Source organism: Lactuca sativa, chromosome 6 (genome assembly GCF_002870075.4).
Source record: "Lactuca sativa cultivar Salinas chromosome 6, Lsat_Salinas_v11, whole genome shotgun sequence".
NCBI lineage: Eukaryota > Viridiplantae > Streptophyta > Magnoliopsida > Asterales > Asteraceae > Lactuca > Lactuca sativa.
Genome location: NC_056628.2, coordinates 62,344,954 through 62,368,888, shown reverse-complemented (window position 1 = coordinate 62,368,888; position 23,935 = coordinate 62,344,954). Strand labels below are relative to the sequence as shown.

The window sequence follows — 23,935 nt, the reverse complement described above, 5'->3', positions numbered from 1 at the left end:
ATACACAACTATACACATTGAGGTCTTCGTATAATGGTTGAGTTCAAAATGGATTGTTCTATGTGATGCTAGTGATGAAGGTTTGAATTAAAAATAATTAGTTTTGCTTGAGGGCAAGCAAATTATAAGTGTGGGTTATTATGATATTGCCATATTTTTACATACTTTTAGGCAATATTTGAATACATTTTTATACATACTTTGGTTATTTGCATAGAATAATGGTACTTATAAGACTAAATTGAATTTTGCAGCCAAAAGAAGTCATTTTGAAGAATAAGGACTAAAAGTGAGAAAAGAAGGAACTTTGGAGGCTTGGAAACTAAAGAAAAGAAAGCTCACGAAAACAGCTGAATCCAAGTCGTGGACTTCTCTTACATGACCTGGAATGGAAAATTCTGGAAGATGAGTATACACAAAGTCAAAATCCTTTCCCGATAAGGATTCATTCAAGGTCATGAGGTGGAGTCTTAATCCACAACGTGGAATTCAATTTCATGATAAGTATATATATCTTTGACACTTACATGTTTGAGAGGTTGGCTGGAGATTAGAAGTTCCAGAAGGTGAATTTCAGAAAGAATTAAGAGAGAATTCAAGCATTAGTATTGGAGAAAAATAGGAAGATCATTACTTTACTTTTGATTTGGTACAATTCATTATGTCTTTATTAATTGAAATTATGTGTTTTATTTTAGCTATGAGTAGCTAAATTTAGCTACTTTTGTTAGCTAGATGAAGCTGGAACTCATGGTTTGGTTAGATTAATTTAGACTTTTCTAGTTGGTTAATGTCTTGTGTTTGATTGTTTATACCTAGGATGCTCAATTTGATACTAATCTGCATGAATTTGACTACCTAGTAATTTAGTAAATATTAGATTTTTAGAGCTAAGATCAAACAAATCTTAAATAAGTAATTGAAGTATTGAATTTGGCTGTGCTGGAGAAATCATATTATGACTATAATTGTGTTTGTCAACTCAATCTTACATAGCTCCAATCCTATATAATACTTGATTTTGTGTTAAATTATGTATGATCATGCATAGATCTACACGAATTAATTTAATATTAGTAAATTTGGAATTGAATTGCTAATAATACTTAAATTGGTAACCAACAGTAATTGTCATAATTAATAGTTAAACCATCGAGGGAATGTGGATTCAAACTAACAAAAGTGTTTTTATTATTTGATTGAATTGTGTTTGAGAATTTAAGTTTGTCTAAACTTGCAAAATTAGATAAAACCCCTTTTACTTTTGTTAGAATTTTAGATTAATTTAATAGTAAGTAGCTTGAATAATTAATATCGTTCCCTGTGTTCCATACCCGACTTTTGTGTTATACTGTTTTACGAGGGGTACATAGCCCTAGGTCGAATAGGTAATAGGAGAGTAGGTAAAATTAGGTGTAGCTATTTGCACACATCAGTGGTGTCTGGCCTAGTGAAACCCTAATTGACCTAAAACTTAAGCATTGGACTAATTGACATGCGATTTGGTTGGAAACCCAAATTAGGGTTTAGAAAACCCTAATTTTGGAGATGTTAGTTTTGGATTTGTCGGGGATTTATCGGGACCCGTGTTTTAGACCGTTGGATTAAAGTTATGACTTAAGTCCGAACACATTGTATGGTTGACCTAGTAAAGTGATGGATTTAATGGATTATGTCCTTAATGGGTTAAGTGTTCTTACTTAACCCTAATCGTAATTTTATGTGAAAACCCTAATTTTGTTTGGGATTTGAGTTGGGCCTATCTTTTGGGCTTAGGTGTTTGGGTTCTTGTTGGGCCATCTAAGGACTAGTATATGGACTAGAATATTTGGATGGGCTTTAGGGTAAGGCCCATGTGAGGAATTTGGCGCTAATTTGGAAAATTAGGTCATATGTTGGGTCTTGATTCATTGTTTGGCTTTTGGGCCTTTAGAGTGTGACCTTGGGCCTTGGTCTTGGATCAAGATAGGTTGTGGGTAAAGTTGTCTTTTACCCCAAGTATGGATTTATGGATACACACTCAGACCCAAATATTAATTGGGTGTTTTTTTTTATGTTGACATTTCTGGGATATGTCAGCTAGCAACTAGAGTTTTATCCGCAAGACTTCAGTAGTGCGAGATGAGTCTTCTCACCTTACTAATGGGTCGAAGGCACCAGGTCTGGCCCATTTATTTCTTTGGGAGGATTATTGTGAATGCGCTATCGATATATTATGTATTTATGTGAAGACCATGTGGGGGTTCCCATGGCTATTAGTCATATATAGTATGTCAGTTGTCTTCGTGACTCTAGCATGTAGTGGTATTTGAAAATCTGTTTCCAATATGTTACATATTTATGCAAAGACCATGTGGGGGTTCCCATGGCAGTTAGTTTATTTTGGCTATAGTGATTATTTGCGAATGTGCTATTAGTATGTTATATATTTATGTGAAGACCATGTGGGGGTTCCCATGACAGTTTGTTAAGACCATGTTCCCATGGAAAATAGATAAGACCATGTGGAGGTTCCCATGGCAGTGGGCTAAGACCATGTGGGGGTTCCCATGGAAGTGGGCTAAAACCATGTGGGGATGCTTATGGCACCCAGAGTAAGACCCTGGAGGGTTTCCATGGCATCCTTATATGTTTGTACGCATAGCTTATATGGATTATGTGATTTTGTGGATTTATGTGGGGTATGTTATCGGGAACTCACTAAGCTTCATGCTTACAGTTTTGTTTATGGTTTCAAGTATCACCTGTTTGGAAAGAAAGGGCCCAACTTGATCGCAGCGCACACACCTATGTTTCCGCATTATGTGATTTTGGGATATAACTCTGATAAATGTTTTAATTACTCAATGTTTGTGAACGTTTGAATTAAATAATATATGTGTTTGTCTATAATGAAAAATGAAAGTTTTGTTTACTGTTTCAGGTGTCACTGGTTCAATGGGTTGAGAATCCATTAGATTTATGGGTGAAAGAGCTTCACCGAATCCAAGTGGGGGAGAATCGATAGTAATTTCTGGGAATTGGATCAGGTGTGGAACTAGGGCAAGTTCCGCATCCTGGTCAGGAATTGAGATGACTCAAGTGGCCGTTTAGTTCAAGGTTTTATAAGTGGAAGTACAGGGAACTCCCTGCAGCCAGTCGACATCTTCTTGTTATGCATAGTAGGTTTGAGGATGAATCCAGATTGAGGGCTATGTTAGAGCCTCGCTACTTGTTCTTATCTGATGAGGGTTTCAGAATTCGAGGTATGACCTAAACACCTAGTTGGATGTGGGTTTCGACTCAGGCGCGTGTGGTTGTGATGGTTAAGGTGTGGTAAGGTCATGGATGGTAACCATGGTCGATCTGAAGTATTGTAAGACTATGATAGGATTACATCACTCACCAGACTGAGGTAGACAAGCATGGCGATGGCCATAAGGGTATAAGGGAAATCAGTAGTGCCTTTGATGCGCCGGCCAGGTCTGTCGAGGAGTATTTCTCTGTTTAGGATTTAGGACCAGTGGGGTCCGAGGTGGAGCCGCGCCTATGTAGCCCTAGTTTGAGTCAGCCCCGTATGAAATTGAATTGTAATTGGATGTATTTTACACATGTATGAAATTGCATAATTATGTCTCATTTGATTTTATGTCTCATTTGAGTAGATATATTGTATACATGTATGAAATTGAATAGATGTATTGCATAATTGTATGTCTCATTTGACTTTGTGTTTAGATGTGTACACATTTATATGAAATTGTAATTGGAATTGGAATTGCATCAATTCCTACGGAATTCCTATAAATTGTGGCATAGGAATTTACCAGGTTTTATGGTAGTGTTGATCGAAGATACAAAAGTCGTCAAGGGTTTCTAACGCGAACGCAAGTGGTGCCTTATGTTTTCCAGTGAGCAAGTTCTTTTTGGGCAGAGAAAGTAAATAGTGATTTCTAATTTAGGTTATGTATTTTTATCAAAGATAGAGATTGTAATTTGGATATTGATTAGTTTATTATCTTTTTCTAAAGATTTTGTTTCTAAAATTTAGTTACCTAATTATATTTGAAATGTTATTGATTTTTTTCAGCAATCTTATTGTTATGTTAGATATTTAATTGGTTGCATAGTTGCAGAATTTAGCAAATAAAACTGATTTCTTTGTATTCGTAGTTACTGCTTAACTAAATAATCTTTTAAATCACATATATAAATACATATACCTACGTAGGGGCCAGGAAGCCATAACATGAAAAAAAAACGATCATCATATATATATATATATATATATATATATATATATATATATATATATATATATATATATATATATATATATATATATATATATATATATATATATATATATATATATATATATATATATATATAATAGACAAATATCCTCTCAACTCTTTTATACATTTTTTTAAAATGTTAACCTTCAAAATCCTTCTAGATTTCAAATACGTCTTTCCTTTTCGTGGTTGTTGCTGATATACTACGCGTCCCTACAACCATTCCCTATAAATACAAATCAAAACACCATTAATTAACCTTCAAAATCCTTCTTGATATTCATCTGAGATTTCACTTTGCAAGATTTTCAAGGACAAAAAAATGTCAGGTTTAAATATCAATTTGGTGGTGATTATGGCGCTCATGCTTGCATCTGTGCAGTTTCATGGGACGGAGGCTCAAACTACGCATGTGGTCGGTAACGCCTTGGGCTGGAATATTCCTTCCAACGGACCTTCTGCTTACATCACCTGGGCATCAACTCAGACCTTCAGAGTCGCGATGTTCTTCTCTTTAACTTCATCACCGGATTCCATAACGTTGTTGAAGTACCGCAGGCGGCGTACGGCCTATGCACCACCGCCAACCCCATCTCCATCTCCACTACCGCCCGCTAGAGTCACCTTGAACGCACCTGGTACACACTATTACATCTGCACCGTTGGAACTCATTGCCAAATTGGTCAGAAACTCACCATCAATGTGTCCGCTACCTCTGCCACCCCTTCACCAACAGCAACACCCGCCACTCCCGCACCGGTTTCTCCACCCACACATAGCACCAGTCTACAACAGCCATCACCCAGTTTTGCTCTATCTTTCACGGCCGTGGCACCCTTCAGTTTCTTGGCGATAGCTTTAGCTTTATTTTTTTAGATCTAGTGTTTACTTATGATGAGATAAGTGTACGTAATTCGTTTTTGTTTGGATTTTATCTTTTTTTATTCTATTCATATTTCATGTACTTAAAGATATTAATATTTGCTTTATACTGAAAATATGAGTATTTCCATTATATTCGGCTTTTCTAGACCTTCTAAGAGAAACCTACGAAAAAGATCGTGCAAAACTTTATCTATATTTATATCCAATAATATAAGACGATACATGTAATTAATACATTTGTTGATAATGCTTAGACGTTTGCGATTAATGTATTTTTTTTATCCGATTATCTCATGAAAATAACAATAATGAAAATAATTCATACAGTGGAGCATCCAGATCAAAGTGGTGGGTATCCCCACCAGTGGCGAATTTAGGATTAAAATTCTCAGGTGTCCCAACCCAAATAGAATACACAAAAAACAAGTTAAAATTTAATTTTTATTGGGTCGAACTTTCAATAATACAATCTAAACCAAAATACTATTAAATTTAATACCAAAGATTCACTGCATTTCTAAAAATACTAGTTAATATCTTAAAATTGTTCACGACGAGGTTTCATATTTCTAATATAATCTATAATTGCATCGTTGCTAATATTATCTAACACATCTTTCTCAACATATGACACTAGACAATCACTTATAAATTGATCACTCATCTTATTGCGTAAATCGTTCTTTATCAACTTCATTGTTGAAAATGCTCGTTCCACGGTAGATGTTGCAACTAGCAAAATCAATGCTAATTTTAGTAGAAGATATATCATTTGATATATTGTATGCTTGTTTGTTTCAACCATCATCTTTGCCAAGTTTCCAATTCCTTTCAAGTTATTAAACCTTGGATCTCCACGCACATCTATAATGTAATTTTGCAAGTTTGCTTTAAGTGCTCCAAGCTTATGTTCTGGGAACTCGCTAGGATAAAATTTAGCCATTTTGAGCAATTCTTCCACATTAAATGCTTTAAAAGACTTACTTGGACACAAAGAAGCCATAGAAACAAGTAATGCCGTGTTTACTTCATTAAACCGATTGTTGAGCTCCTGAGATTGCATATCTATGACCGCAACAAATACATCAACCTTGTAGTGGTGCAAGCAGTTAATCTGTGAGTTAAATAGAAAAAAAAACACGTTAATAGTTAATTTGAAAGTTATGGAAAAAAAATAATCTTTGCAATTTCTAACCTTTGACTCTTTGTGGCGACTTACTCCATCATAATATGGATCTTCCATATTCAGAATTTCAACATCATCTTTTTTGCAGAACAAAGTAACATCGTTTAAAAATGGTCCCCATCCTTCGTTCCTCATTTCTTTCAGTCTCTCCTTACAAGACCTCGACTGATGCATTGCATTTACAATATCTTGGTCTTTCTTTTGTAATGTGGTGTTCAAATCATTTGTGACCCCTAAGATATCAACCGTCAAGTTTAGGCAAAAAATAAAATCAAAAGTTTGTAATGACTTCAGTAGTCAACTAGATTCTACTTTATGATCTTGACAATTACTATCTTTCATGATGTATTTAAGTACTTCACAAATCGAAGAATATATTCTCTTTATATTAGAAAGTGAACCAAAATGAGAACCCCAACGAGTATCACCGAGTCGTTTGATACCAATTTCTTGATTCAAACCTGTACCACTTGAAATGTCACCTAAAATTAACATTAAAAACTTTAGCAATAAAAAAACAATGTAAATTAAAGCAAAACAAAAAGAATAAAAAAAACAGAAGAAACCTGCAACAAGTGCTTCCACCAATTTTGTTGCTTGAGTCCCTGTTAACTTGTCTCGGCGTTTATAAGAAGATCCAATCACGTTTAACAAACGATAAATCAAATCAAAAAAATCATTAATGTCAGAGTAATTTTTCACAACAAACACAAGCGCTAATTGTAACTGATGAGCAAAACAGTGAATATAATGTGATGATTGCACTTTTTTCATAATCGAGGTCTTCAATCCATTAAATGCACCTCTCATGTTACTAGATCCATCATAGCCTTGTCCTCGGATCCTATGTGGACTCAATCCACATTCCGACAAAAATGAATAAATAGTCGCCTTAAGTGACAAAGCTGAAGTATCATTTACATGTTTTATACCAAAAAATATTTCTGTAACAACTCCTTGACTATTTACGAACCTCAAAACCAATGCCATTTGCTCCTTACAAAACACGTCGCGTGACTCGTCTACTAAAATTGCAAAAAAATCATCTCCGATATCTTTCATAATAACTTTAATAGTTTCCTTCGCTGTAGCATGTACTATGTCTTTTTTAATAGAACTACTTTTCATTTGTGAATTCCGTGGAACATTCTTTAAAGCAACACTTCCCACTTTATCATTTCGATCAGTATAAAATTGAAGAAGTTCAAGAAAGTTGCCTCTGTTACTCGAGTCTTCACTTTCATTGTGACCCCGAAAAGTAATCCTTATCGCAATAAAAATCTAACACAATCAATGGAAGCATTTAATCTAATACGATGCTGGTTTTTCATCAATTCGGTTTGCTTATCAAAAGCAGTGGCTATGGACTGTCTTTGATTCATCAAAAATTGACATTTTTGGACTGCCATATTGTGTGGACTTCCATTATTATGAAGTTCTAGAGATGTTCTCTTGTTCCAAGTGTTAAATCCATCTTTTACAAAATGATCCGAACCACCTTAATTTTTATCTCAGAGTTGAACAAATAACAACATAAACAAAATGTAGCTTCTAGTTTTACACTATATTCCAACCAATATTTATAATCATCAAACCAAGAGGGATTAAATCTACGAAGTTTACCTCCGATCTCTCTTTGTTCGAACGAACGTTTTCAAGGTTGATAAGGTCCTTTTTGTAAATACGCTCTTCTAATTTCATCTCGTTGATTGACATGATAAACTTCCATACTTGGTCTTTCTCCCGGATCCGTTGGGAGTGTATTTAAATCAATTTTTACATGCTTTGAGGTAGAGGTGCGTTCCTTGCTGTCTTCATGTAATGTTTCGTGTTGATCTGATAAAGAACTTGAACTTGGATTATCAATCTTTTACATTGTCCCTAAAACAAAAAAAAATGTTAGTTCACACTCTTTGACCAAAATAAATAAACTATTTAAAAATAAACATATGATCATTACATTAATTTAAAATTAATGAACTAACATTACATCTAAAATAATCTATATTATAAAGGCTAGTAAATTGTTGGTTAAAATCAATAGTAAAATTAAACTAATAAGAGCAGATTATCAAACTATTAATTACAATCAATCAAAAACTAAATTAATAAAATCAAAGCATTTTCAATTTGAAAATACTTATATACTGCCAAATGAAAGGAGCTATTGACCTATTGTACCTAAGCCTCTATTCTTTTCCAGTATGCCATATATGTCAGACTTTATTAACTTTATTAAGGACCATACTCTTTTATATTGAAGACTTTCTCTTCCAACTCCATTCATCAATTTCTCTCTTCCATTTACACGATTAAAAGGATTTCTCTGTTTCTCATACTTTTTTCTTCAATCAAATACCACTGATTTATCTAGAGAAAGAAACTAACCTTTTTTCAGCTTTCGGCTTTGAAGATAAAGGCTACAATAAAGCAATATTCTTGTGGACATGTGACAATCTAAGGATAGATATAAGCAAAAAATGAGGGCAAAAATAAAGTCGGAGAAGAGGGTGGCAGGTGGCGGAATATAGCAGCGGCGATGGGAGCCGGAGTAGAGTCGTGACGGTGCTGGTCGCTAGTATGTGAGAATTCGAGAAACCCTAAGATATGTCGAAAATCAGAGGTGAAGTTCTCGGAAATCAGTATTTTGGTAAAAAAAATTATTAGTTTTAGGTTTTTCCTTATTTTTTTCCTACTTTTTCTCACTTTCTATATTGCAATTTTTAGAATACGTTTCACGTTTGTGTTTTAGAATTATGTATGAATTCTTCTTCTTTTTATTCATATATTTGAGGGTGTCCCTATAAAATTTTCAAGGGTATCCTGCTATAAAAAATTATATACTCTCTAAAAAAAATTCAAAGTAAGGGGTGTCCGTGGACACCCTTTGTATTAAGGTAGTGTCGCCCCTGATCCCCACAAAAAAAATCGTGTAATACACAATAAAAAAATTTAATATCGTTGTTGAATTATAAAAACTAACTGTCACATTAACAAACAGATCAACAATATTAGACCCACTACGGAACAACATATTTACTCTAAAAATATAGTAAAATTATATACATCCGTATTAGATAATACACTTAAGTTGTTGTAAGACTAGTCTTGTGGCTTTCTTTTGCAACAAAGGATGGATTAAACATTAATGTAGCTTGTTGGCATTCTTTCGCATCATTAAGATTTCTTCTTTTTATACGTCCTTGTCAGGAAATCATTATAAGCTTCATGTTTGTCTTCTTTTGCATTAACTTTTGCATCATTAAGGTTTCTTCATTTTTATACGTCGTTCTCGTTAGGAAATCAATATAAGTTTCATGTTTGTCTTCTTTTGCGTTAACTTTCATCATAGATATGTAGTGTAATAACCATAGGGGCTCGGAGCAGCAACACTTGAGGGACGCCAAGACTCACATTAGAATTATGAAATATCACACAAGTACCTAAAGATATAATCTCCACACTCTTAGATAGACTGAAATAAGTTGTCTCGCTACACTTTACTATAACAAATTCTTATTGCATGGTTGAACGATACATCACGAATACGCAAAACATTAATAATCACAAGGAAATATATGACTCGCAGACACCATTATCGAGATTTGTTGGTGGGGTTATATATATATATATATATATATATATATATATATATATATATATATATATATATATATATATATATATATATATATATATATATATATATATATATATATATATATATATATATATATATATATATATATAGATCTCAGGAACAATACCATGTAACGTAACCTGGGTATTGTTCCTAGGGTTACTTAATTCCACCGAGTTTAGTTTAATCCCTCCGTCGCCTCATCTCTCAAGCGCCTAAAAACTTCCTTCGTATATGTTATTTACTCCTTACACCGTTTGCTCTGACTTTATAAGTCGGTGATTCTACAATCTGTCCTCAACCACTTCACATATATCGATTAATTCCACCTCCGTAGGCAACTGTTGGCGTTCTTACGAAGACCACTGTCATGTTGATGATGTTTGTTCCACAATTTCATTTCTCTATTAACTCCAGCGGTATAACCCTTCAGGGAGGCAAGGTGGTGATGCCGGCAGCAACCATCCTCAAAGGCCCTCCGTTATACCCAAGAACCTGATTCTCCCAGATCCCTTTACTACACCCTCTAATACAGAATGATTTTCTGACCGTTGCATGGTGATGTCAGAATCTGTAATTGCCAAAAAAAAAAAAGAACAAAAGCGCCTTTGTGTTGATAAAGAACGTGGCAATATCCATACTCACGTCAAAAATGAAAAGGTCAAGTTTCATTTCTCTATCTTTCTATTTCCCAAACATACATAGTTTGAAATTGAAAAGCCTGATTTTTGGTATATATATTTTACGCGTTAACGGTTGTTTGACCTGCAAATTTGCTTTGGTTAAGACCTAAGCGAAGCGAAATTTCAAAAGTTAGGTTTGCTTTTTTCGGTGAATTAATGAATTTTTGGAAGATGATTGTTGTCCCTACGACATGCCATCGGTATAGAGTTGACCAACTTTCTTTGACGTGAAATTCACAACGTGAAATTCAATTTCATGTTAAGTGTATATATCTTTGACACTTACGGGTTTGAGAGGTTGGTTGGAGATTAGAAGTTCCAGAAGGAGAATTTCAGAAAGAATTAAGAGAGAAATCAAGCATTAGTATTGGAGAAAAATAGGAACATCATTTCTTTACTTTTGATTTGGTACAATTTATTATGTCTTTATTAATTGAAATTGTGTGTTTTATTTTTGCTATGAGTAGGTGAATTTAGCTACTTTTGTTAGCTAGATGAAGCTGGAACTAATGGTTTGGTTAGATTAATTTAGACTTTTCTAGTTGGTTAATGTCTTGTGTTTGCTTGCCTATACCTAGCATGCTCAATTTGATACTAGATTGCTTTGATTCATATTATGTGTAGTTTAGTGACCATTAATTTGCATGAATTTGACTACCTAGTAATTTAGTGAATATTAGATTATTAGAGCTAAGATCAAACCAATCTTAGATAAGTAATTGAAGTATTGAATTTGGCTGTGCTAGAGAACTCATATTATGACCATAATTGTGTTTGTCAACTCAATCTTACATAGCTCCAATCCTATCTAATAATTGATTTTGTGTTAAATTATGTATGATCATGCATAGCTCTACATGGATTAATTTATATTAGTAAATTTGGAATTGAATTGCTAATAATATTTAAATTGGTAACCAACGGAAATTTTCATAATTAATAGTTAAACCATCGAGGGAAGTGGATTCAAACTAACAGAAGTGTTTTTATTATTTGATTGAATTGGGTTGTTACGATATACATGTATGAAATTGCATATTTATAACTCATTTGAGTAGATGTATTGTATACATGTATGAAATTGCATAGATGTATTGCATAATTGTATGTCTCTTTTGATTTTGTGTTTAGATGTGTACATATTTGTATAAAATTGGAATTGGAATTGGAATGGCATAAAGTTATGAAATTGGAATTAGAATCAAATGTATTGTATACATGTATGAAATTGGAATTCAAATTGGATGTATAAAATGTATTGTATATCTCATTTAGATGTATTGCATAATTGTATGGAAATGGAATTGGATGTGTTGTATACATGTATGATTCGGTTAGATGTTTAGGTTTATTAGTTTGAGTGCATGTAAGAGGAAGTGATAAAGTGCTTAATTAATATGTGCTTAATGTGTTGTGTAAGTGAATGCTTAATGATTAGTTGATATTGTATGTATTGTAAGGTGCTTAATAGGTTAGTGTGTAATATCATTTTATTTAGTTGATAATATGGTTTTAAAGTACAATGTTATAATAGAGAAAACAAATAAGATGCCACAAATTGCTTATTCGTTTTTTTAAAATATGTTTAGTATATTTTCTAAAATCTATTAAACAGATGGCTACACATGTTGCGAGGTGGCATGGGGTTTTTTCCGACAGAATACCAACCGAACGAACAAATCAAAAAATATATACTCACAAGGATTTTTCCTACAACCCAACTTCTATACGTATTTTGTAGGTTACGCTCAATTCCTACAGAATTCCTATGAATTGTGGCATAGGAATTTACCGGGTTTTATGGTAGTATTGATCGAAGATACATAAGTCATCAAGGTTTTCTAACGTGAACGCAAGTGGTGCCTTATGTTTTCCAATGAGCAAGTTCTTTTTGGGCAGAGAAAGAGATTGATGATTTCTAATTCAGGTTATGTATTTTATCAAAGATCGAGATGATAAATTGGATACTAGATTAGTTTATTATCTCTTTCTAAAGATTTTGTTTTCTAAAATTTAGTTACCTAATTTTATTTGAAATGTTATTGATTTTTTCAGCAATCTTATGGTTTTGTTAGATATTGAATTGGTTCCACCCATTCCTTGACTTTTTGATGAGGGAAAGGAAAGTGAGGGAAAGAGGGGTATGGCCCACCAAAAGTGAGGGAATAGTCCCTCCCACACCCTGGGTCTTACGATGAGAAGGGTGTACGTAATTAGTTTTTGTTTGGATTTTCTCTTTTTGATTCTATTCATATATCTCAATGCACTTAAAGAGATTAATATTTGCTTTAAATATGAATATTTCCCTTATATTTGGCTTTTTTTGAAAAGAAACATGGGACTATACCACTACGGAATCAATATTAGTAGCTCCTACTTGGATACGTGACAATTATGATAAATTTTAGAAAATGGGAGCTCGACTTTTTTTTTTTTATTGAATTAAAAGATATGGTGATAACATGGCTGTTCTAGACCTTCTAAGAGAAACCTACGAAAAAGATCGTGCAAAACTTTATCCAATAATATTAGACGATACATGTATTTAATACATTTTTTTTGATACGTTTGCGAGTAATATATATATTTTTGAAGAGATTATCTCATGAAAATAACATTGATGAAAATAATTCATAACAATGTTAGAATTATAAAAACTAATTGTTACATGAACAAACGAATCAACAATAAACATATTTTTTCTACAAATATAGTAGAATTGTACTCGCAAACGTCTCGGTATCAAAAAAGTGTATTAAATACATGTATCGTCTATATTATTGGATAAAGTTTTGCACGATCTTTTTTTTGTAGGTTTCTCTTAGAAGGTTTGGAACGGCCAAGTTATCACCATATCTTTCAAATCGATAAAAAAAAGTCGAGCTCCCATTTTCTAAAATTCATCATAATTGTCACGTATCCAAGTATGAGCTACTAATATTGATTCCGTAGTGGTATAGTCCCATGTTTCTTTTCAAAAAAAGCTAAATATAAGGGAAATACTAATATATAAAGCAAACATTAATCTCTTTAAGTACATTGAAATATATGAATAGAATCAAAAAGTGAAAATCCAAACAAAAACTAATTACATACACCCATCTCATCATTATTAGTAAACACTAGATCAAATAAAATAAAGCTAAAGCGATCGCCAAGAAACTGAAGGGTGCCATGGCCGTGAAAGATGGAGCAAAACTGGGTGATGGCTGTTGTAGACTGGTGCTATGTGTGGGTGGAGAAACCGGTGCGGGAGTGGCGGGTGTTGCTGTTGGTGAAGGGGTGGCAGAGGTAGCGGACACATTGATGGTGAGTTTCTGACCAATTTGGCAATGAGTTCCAACGGTGCAGATGTACACCACAAGGAAAAAGGCCATTACCGGCGACAAAAGTCGCCGGTAAAAGTCCCAAAAGTCGCCGGTAATGATAATAGCGGCGACGCGTCGCCGGTAATAAGTCGCCGCTACTGCCTCGTCGCTATTGATCAGCTTGTCGCCGGTAATGATAATAGTCGCCGCTATTAGTATGTCGCCGCTAATGAGTATTGTCGCCGCTAATAATGTTGTCGCCGGGAATGACGTTTGTCGCCGGTAAAAGTGTCGCCGGCAAAAGTGTCGCCGGTAATGAGATCTGTCGCCGGTAAAAGCGTCGCCGGTAATTGTTTTTCAATTTTTTTTTAAAAAAAAATGATTTTCGTTGCCGGTGATAATATCGCAGGTAAAAGTGTCGCCGGTAATAACAATATTCGATTAAATATCAAAACCAATAGTATCGACGCTAATTACAAAACAAACATCCTATTAAATATCAAACATAATAGTGTCAAACAAACATCCAAAATACAATTAAATATCAAAAGTCATACTATCCGAGTAGCTAAACAACAAAATTTTTACAATCTACCAAGTAGCAAAACGAGACAACATATGCAAATAAAACCCATTCTTACATACCCTCATCGTCGTTCCCATCGTTCCCTTGATTATTTTGGGATTGAAAAAACGAATAAAGCTCATCCCTACATGCTGGGTCGGCGAGCATTGCACGAAGATTTTCCAACTACATAATTAATAACAATATATATAAACTTATAAGTTAGATTGTCAAACATAAACAAAAACTATCAAAATACATTGTTATTTTTAAAGTAAGATAGAAAACCAAATTACCAAACTTTTTAGCAAATAATCACCAAACTACCAAATCAACATGCATTTTACGATGCTAAAGTAGATTGCTATTTTACCTGTGATGGTTGTGATGGTGGTTGTGATGGTTGCGAAGGCTGTGGAATCGTCGGGAGACCAGAAGGTTTGCGGCCAATGCCTCTAATGTGGCCACGTCGCTCTCCTAATACTTTCTCGAACGTAGCTCTTTCTTGAGTTGGCGTAAACTCACTTTCACCTTGAGTTTGTTCTAGCAGCTCTTCAACTAACCGATTCTGTAACTCCCAAAAGTGAGTAACAATTAAGTATAAATAAACATTTAAATATATGATAAAATTATAATTAAATACTTACATATTGTTGTTCCGATTCAGCAGTAACAAATACACCATTCTTATCGGTATGAGCTTTGCGAAATGTTTCCACTCTCTTAAGGTTCTGTTTAAGTTTAAAAATTAGATTATATTTTAAATAAATAATTACATGTATCGTACGGTACCTTCTTATAGCAAGTACTGCTATACGAGCTCGAACCCCCACGATTCACAATTGTTTGCTTTTCACGGATTTTTTTGTTCCTTTCTGAAGCAATTTTGTGTTCGTCAGTTTGAAAATACTCAACTGTCTTCTCCCAGTTATCAACAAGCATACCATCCGGAGGATTTGCCAATGCTCTCGGGATATCTTCATACCCTCCGACCATCTTGAAATATTCTTTAGCGTCGGCTTTACGCTCTCGAAAACCTCTTAACAAGGCTGCTTGAAAACTCTCTGTCAATAAAGTAGCTTGTGCATCCTGGTACATTTGATTGAGATCAAACTTTGTCTACAATAAAAAAAAAAAGTTAACCAAGAAACAATTATAGTTAAACCTATAAAATATATTTAAATAAATAATTACCGCTAAATGTTGTAATACAGTGTCCTTTATATCAGGGGAAACTCTTTTCCAACTCCATTTGTCGAAAGGGACCATCTGCCACATTGTTTTCCCAACTTCTCGGGAAAACATGTCTCCCGCCTCTCCTACGGGATTAAATGTGATATCCCTATCAAATTGCATGGGTATTGGTTTCCCCTGGTTCTGCAAGATTGCTTTTTCAAGCTTTATATTTTTTGCTTTTCCTCGAGCTTTCCTTCGGGCACGTCCCTCAACTACAAATGTAATTAAAAATTATTAGAAACGACATTTAATTTATGATAATTGAACAAAAATAGTAAATAAAAATTCATGATAAGACTTACCGTCCAGCTCGTGCTGGCCAGGACCTCTACCACCTGGGAAAGGTGGGTCCTCAGCTCCGTCTCCCCCATGTCCACGACCCATGACAGCAGCCATGGTAAACATAAACAACAGCCACACTCTCATCATTTCCTGAAAAATTATAAGATATACAAATACAATTTTTATTATAGATACACATTACATAGAAATAAACATTTAGATAGGAATAAACATTTAGATAGGAATAAACATTTCCATTTAAACTAGAAATCCAAATACAGTTCATATTACAAACACATATTACAAATACATATTACATAAGAACTATTCTAATCAGAATCTTCCTCATATCCTTCAGTGTCTTCTTCGGTATCATAGTCAGAATCGGTGTCATCATAATCAGTATCGCAATCAGAAACATCATTGACTCTACCAGTTGGCGGAGGAACTTCAGATGCACTTTCTACATCAACAATGACTCTAGGAATGTTTTGAAAGTACATGCTGAAATCGATAAAAAGCGGAGCATCGGATGAAGAGATATTTTGAAGTACATCGACATCGTCTACATTTTCGTGTGAGACATTGTCAACATTTTGAACAAGGTCATCGTTCGATGGTAGATCCCAAATACTTCGATGATTAACATGCTCGACAACACACCGATGGTTATTGTTTGGCTCTCTGATGTAGAACACTTGTTTGGCTTGTGACGCATATATGAGTTGATCATCTTTGTATGCTTCGCGTCGTGTGTCGATACTGGTGAAACTATCACTAGAAATAACTCCTGTTCGAGTATCAAACCACTTGCAACGAAATAGTACAGTTGAATAATCATGTGTATACCTCAACTCTATAATCTCTTCTAACTGGCCATAATACTTCTCGCCTTTCTCACCCACCGCTAAAACCCCAGAGTTTTGTGTTGTACGTTGTGTGTCACGACTAAGTACCATAAACCTAACACCATTGACTATGCATGCGGTGTAAGAATAGGCATTCATTTGCGGGCCCATTGCAAGAACCGACAACTCTTCGTGGAATTCTGGAGATTTTTCTATTTTCATTTGATGAACCTAACAATTATAAATTAATATGTATTATGTATTCGTTAGATCAATGAAACAAATTTGTTTATTAATTTATATTACCTTTTCACGAAACCAATTACGAAATTCTCTCTTTTCATCACTTTGCGGATGCTCAGATTTGAATTTCCTATGTTGGTGACCAAAAGATATAGATTTAAAAAGATAAAATAAAAAATTAAGAATGAAAGTTAGAGATAAGATTAATTACTTGATATACTGTCTGACTTCTTCACAGCTATTCAATACAAACCATTCCATGTTATGCATTTCCGTTAAATTAAGAGTTTTGATTTGAGTTGTGCTGGTCGGTCGACATTTAGACTCAAACATCCAAAACTTTGTTTTTTCAATGACAATATCTACATTTCTTTCCGGACGATTCTTTACATCTCGAAGGTACATTGAACAAAATGATAAAGCTTCTTCAGCAACATAACCCTCAGCTATAGAACCTTCTGGCTTCGCCTTGTTTCTGACATAGTTTTTTAGTTTTTTCATATATCTCTCGAATGGAAACATCCATCTCATACAAACCGGGCCTCCAGCAATTGCTTCATCAGGTAAATGCAAAAGTAAATGAACCATAATGTCAAAAAACGCCGGAGGATAAATCAATTCTAACTTGCACAAGATTGCAATAATGTCTACTTTTGCTTTCCTCATATCCTCCACCTTCAATGTTCTGGAACAAAGTTGCTTGAAAAACGTACAAAGGTCTACAATAGGTGTATAAGTATCTTTGTCTAACAACCCTCTTACTCCAATCGGTATCAAACGTTGAATAAGAATGTGGTGGTCATGCGATTTCAACCCAATAATGTTAGTATTGGTATCGTTCACTTTCTTACTAATGTTAGAACCAAACCCATCCGGCAGCTTAACCTCTTTTATAAATTGACAAAAGAGTTGTCGACTAGATTTCGTGAAAGAGTATCTTGCCTGGGGTCTATGAAACTTGTCACCATTTTTTTGCAACCATTCATTTCTCCGAATGTTTAGAATTCTCAAGTCCTCTCGTGCATTTGATGTGTCTTTGCTTTTATCGTTCATTAGGAGAGTACCTAACAAACTCTCGTCCACATTTTTCTGGACATGCATGACATCTATGTTGTGTTTCAACTGTAGAGAAGACCAATACTCGAGTTCGAAGAAAATGCTTCGTTTCGACCAGTTCAACTCATAATCTTGCCGCTTTGGCTCCCCGCCTCCATGCTCAGGATGTTTACCCGGTTTACGAGTTAGTAGACGACCTAGTTGCTCTTGTATGTCATCATTACTAAAGTGTCTCGGAGCGGGTCTTGTCTCTTCCATCCCATTAAAGTCCAACCTCTTTCTTAACGGATCATTAGCATCTAGGAAACGACGATGACCGATATATACGACTTTGTTTGTTGCACGGTACGAAGGAGTGTCTTCATTGCAAGTAGCACATGCTCTATACCCTTGCCCACTCCAACCCGATAAACTACTACGAGCTGGCCAATCGTTTATTGTCCACAACAACATAGCTCTCATCGTGAAGAATGTGTTTGTCGCCGCATCTTTAATACGTACGCCTGAGTTCCACAAATGTTTAAGCTCTTCCACCAACGGTCTAAGGAAAACATCCATATCCTTACCTGGAGCTTTCGGTCCTGGAATCAACAAAGTCAACATGAATGATGACTCTTTCATACAAAGCCAGGGTGGCAGATTGTATGTGGTGAGTATGACCGGCCATGTGCTATGTGGATTACACATGTTTCCAAATGGATTGAAACCGTCAGCTGAAAGACCTAGGCGTACGTTACGGGGTTCACTCGAGAAGTCGGGGTATTTTTTATCAAAATCTTGCCAATGTTCCCCATCAACAGGATGAATCATCACACCATCTTCTGAACGTCTGGTACTATGCCAAATCATATTTTTGGCAGTGTGCCTCGAACAATATAAACGTCGTAGTCTAGGGGTCACAGGAAAGTACCGTAACACCTTATGAGGTACTTTCTTACCCTTGGTGTTTTTATCGATCCATCGGCTCTCTTTACAAATGGGACAAACTTGCAATGAATCATGTTCTTTCCAAAATAGACAACAATCGTTTTTACACACATGTATCGACTCATACCCCAGGCCAATAGACTTTAGTTTCTTTTTGGCTAGATAATGTGAAAGGGGAACCTTGTTGCCTTTGGGAAATGCTAATTGCAAGAGCTCAAGGAGTTGATCAAATGAACTATCAGTCCATTTGTTGTTCACCTTGATATGCATTAACTTTGCTAGAAACTCAAGGGAAGAAAAGATGCAACCAGTATACAATTGAGTTTCCATTTCTTCCAACAACTGTGCAAAATCATCATCCACACCGTTACCCCTTGTATTCGAGGTTCCTTCATCGAGGTTGGTATCATTTTCTCTCGACTCCCACATCACATCGTCGATTAAATCGGCCATTTCGTTACTTGGCAAGACGACGGGAGGAATAAAAGATTCACCATGATAGATCCAAATTTTGTACGCCTTACTGAAACCATTTATAAATATATGGCGTTCAACTACAGTCGGGTACTTGAAGTAACGGTTATCACATTTTTCACACGCACATCTGATTTTACCATTACTATCAAGGTGCAACTTCGACTTCTCAATAAAAGCTTTGAGTCCTGCTTGGAACTCGGGATGGTTTCGATATGGATTAGTAGTCCAGCTTTTATCAATAGACATGATGTTGCTGAAACATAATTTTGGGTTTAGAGTTTAGTATACAGAATTAGCATTGTTTTTTTTCAGTCCACATTTTTTTTACATCTAAAATAATACAAAAATTAAGTAATAAAAAAATGAAAAAAATAAATTAAAAACTATATAACTTATTGGTTAATTAATTTGGAGTTACCTTGGGTAAAAACTAGAAGCTTTCTAGTTTTTGTATATAAGTTTTTAAACAATTTTATAGTTTTTTTTTTGTGTTTTTTTTTTCAAATTATAAAAATAATGTATTTTTTTTTTCAATTATAGCATCCTACTTATAAGAAAACCACATACTTTTACATACGTATTATGTTGTTGTGTTGTTTTTTTTACCGTCGAGATTAAAATATATATATAAGTTTTTAAAGAATTTTATAATTATTTTTGTGTTTTTTTTCCAATTATAAGTTAACTATATAACTTATTGGTTAATTAATTTGGAGTTACCTTGGGTAAAAACTAGAAGCTTTCTAGTTTTTGTATATAAGTTTTTAAACAATTTTATAGTTTTTTTTTTGTGTTTTTTTTTTCAAATTATAAAAATAATGTATTTTTTTTTTTCAATTATAGCATCCTACTTATAAGAAAACCACATACTTTTACATACGTATTATGTTGTTGTGTTGTTTTTTTTACCGTCGAGATTAAAATATATATATAAGTTTTTAAAGAATTTTATAATTATTTTTGTGTTTTTTTTCCAATTATAAGTTAACTATATAACTTATTGGTTAATTAATTTGGAGTTAGCTTGGGTAAAAACTAGAAGCTAAGTTTTTAAACAATTTTATATATTTTTTTGTGTTTTTTTTTTCAATTTATAAAAATAATGTATTTTTTTTTCAATTATAGCATCCTACTTATAAGAAAACCACATATTTTTACATACGTATTATGTTGTTGTGTTATTTTTTTTACCGTCGAGATTAAAATGTATATAAGTTGTTAAAGATTTTTATAATTTTTTTTGTGTTTTTTTTTTCCAATTATAAGTTAATTATATAACTTATTGGTTAATTAATTTGGAGTTAGCTTGGGTAAAAACTAGAAGCTTTCTAGTTTTTGTATATAAGTTTTTAAACAATTTTATAGTTTTTTTTTGTGTTTTTTTTTCAATTTATAAAAATAATGTATTTTTTTTTTCAATTATAGCATCCTACTTATAAAAAAACCACATACTTTTACATACGTATTATGTTGTTGTGTTGTTTTTTGAACCGTCGAGATTAAAATATATATATAAGTTTTTAAAGAATTTTATAATTATTTTTGTGTTTTTTTTCCAATTATAAGTCAACTATATAACTTATTGGTTAATTAATTTGGAGTTAGCTTGGGTAAAAACTAGAAGCTTTCTAGTTTTTGTATTTAAGTTTTTAAACAATTTTATAGTTTTTTTTTGTGTTTTTTTTTCAATTTATAAAAATAATGTATTTTTTTTTTCAATTATAGCATCCTACTTATAAAAAAACCACATACTTTTACATACGTATTATGTTGTTGTGTTGTTTTTTGAACCGTCGAGATTAAAATATATATATAAGTTTTTAAAGAATTTTATAATTATTTTTGTGTTTTTTTTCCAATTATAAGTCAACTATATAACTTATTGGTTAATTAATTTGGAGTTAGCTTGGGTAAAAACTAGAAGCTTTCTAGTTTTTGTATTTAAGTTTTTAAACAATTTTATAGTTTTTTTTTGTGTTTTCTTTTCAATTTATAAAAATAATGTATTTTTTTTTTTATTTCAATTATAGCATCCTACTTATACCAAAACCACATAGTTTTACATAATACATAAGAGGGTGAAATTCACATACTTTTACATACATATACCACATATACATCAAATACAAATACACACAAAATAACATCCTATTTAAACCAAATACACATAATTTCACATATATACATAATAACATCCTATTTATACCAAATACAAAAGTTTCACAATCATATATCACATTTACAACAAACATACATACATTCACATACACACAATAACATTCTACTTATAACAAATACATATAACTTCTACTAATATACCACATATACATCAAACACACATACATTGGAATATATATACCAAATTCACATATATTCAAACAAATACAAAATATACAATCCAATTTTCACATATGACAATTATCACATAATTTCACATATAAATACAACTTGAAGCTATACAACTAATTGCAATTAAATAACCACAAACAAAAAATTGAATAACTTGCTTCTAATCCAAAACAATACCACCAAAAACAAAAATATGAACAATTTATTATCATTCAATCACTATATAAAGCTACAAATCAAAATTCATACAAAATAAAAAAGAAATCATAAAAAAAAAACTTACCTTTCTTCAACAAATGGAGGCACCTACAAATTGATCCCAAAGCTTTAACCACTTGCTTGGAACAATGCTTCTAATCCAAAACAACACCACCAAAAATAAAGAACGTGAGCAATTTATTCTCATTCATACAACACAAAAATGAAATCATCAAAATAAACTTACCTTTCTTCAAGAAATTGATCCTAAAGCTTTAACCACACCTAGGGACACTTGCTTGGAACAATGAGGGGAGAAATTTGCTTGAAAGAAGCTGATTGAAGAAGAAAATCGGAAATATGGTGAAGGAACTCGAAGCAAACAGAAAGGGAAATGAAATGGAAGGGTAATCTGCGTGCGTTTTTTTATTTATCTGCGATCATCAATAGCGGCGACACTATTAGCGGCGACGCGAGGATCAATACCGGCGACAATTGTTAATAGCGGCGACAAACTGGAGGGAAGGGTACCGCGTCATTTTTATCAGACAATTAGCGGCGACTTTTTTAGGGTTTTAGCGGCGACATGCGTGTCGCCGGTATTAGGTTAAACCGGATAAGGCACCCCACCCGTTGGATTGGCTATCTCATCGAACGGTTGAGATGCAATGTAGGGGGAAAGTGCGGATTCGGGTGTCAACCCTTTAGCGGCGACACTATTAGCGGCGACTAGTGGCTTTACCGGCGACTCTAGCTAGAGTCGCCGGTAAAGCCATTAGTCGCCGCTAATAGTGTCGCCGCTAAAGGATATATTTCTTGTAGTGGTAATAGTGTGTACCAGGTGCGTTCAAGGTGACTCTAGCGGGCGGTAGTGGAGATGGAGATGGGGTTGGCGGTGGTGCATAGGTCGTACGCCGCCTGCGGTACTTCAACAACGTTATGGAATCCGGTGATGAAGTTAAAGAGAAGAACATCACCGACTCTGAAGGTCTGAGTTGATGCCCAGGTGATGTAAGCAGAAGGTCCGTTGGGAGGAATATTCCAGCCCAAGGCGTTACCGACCACATGGGTAGTTTGAGCCTCCGTGCCATGAAACTGCACAGATGCAAGCATGAGCGCCATAATCACCACCAAATTGATATTTAAAACCTGATGCATTTTTATTCACTTATAAATAATGATAGCTGAAAATATAAAAAAAATAAATTTTTTATTTTATCTTAAAACTATATCAATATGGATGTCTATTTGTAGAGAATAAAAAATCAAGAATTTTGGTATATTTAAAATCATTTTTTGATAAAAATAGCTTGTAAAAATTAAAAAAAAAAACAAAAAAAAACTATATTTTGTATATATTAAGGTAATGATTAACATAGTTTAAGGAATATGTTTTGTTGAAAATACATGTGTATTCCTTTCCCATTTCCGCCGGTACGTTGGAGGCTTTTACGGCAAAAATAAATGATTGGCTGAGAATGATTTCCCCATTCTTAACCTTTTTTTTTTCTCAATTGAACCCTCCTCGGCCCCTACCTAAGTATATGTATCTATATTTATATATGTGATTTAAAAGATTATTTAGTTAAGCAGTAACTCCAAATACCAAGAAAATCAGTTTTATCTGATAAATTCTGCAACTATGCAACCAATTAAATATCTAACATAACTATAAGATTGCTGAAAAAATCAATAACATTTCAAATATAATTAGGTAACTAAATTTTAGAAACAAAATCTTTAGAAAAATATAATAAACTAATCTAATATCCAA

At 33.6% G+C, this 23,935-nt stretch overlaps 1 protein-coding gene and 2 pseudogenes across 1 annotated transcript; 1 reads left to right on the top strand and 2 right to left on the bottom strand.

Annotated features, from left to right (window-relative positions):
- The first annotated feature begins 4,535 nt into the window (after positions 1–4,535).
- On the top strand, positions 4,536–5,154 carry LOC111897819 (umecyanin-like; annotated as a pseudogene).
- A 547-nt stretch (positions 5,155–5,701) lies between these two features.
- On the bottom strand, positions 5,702–8,065 carry LOC111897712 (uncharacterized). The gene is made up of 5 exons (XM_023893662.1): positions 7,973–8,065; positions 6,916–7,630; positions 6,682–6,831; positions 6,359–6,582; positions 5,702–6,277 (listed from the first exon to the last, which is right to left on the bottom strand). Exons 1-5 carry the CDS (start codon positions 8,063–8,065, stop codon positions 5,702–5,704), a joined length of 1,758 nt encoding a protein of 585 aa, XP_023749430.1.
- Positions 8,066–13,794: 5,729 nt separating this feature from the next.
- LOC122194832 (umecyanin-like) lies at positions 13,795–23,472 on the bottom strand (annotated as a pseudogene).
- Positions 23,473–23,935: the final 463 nt, after the last annotated feature.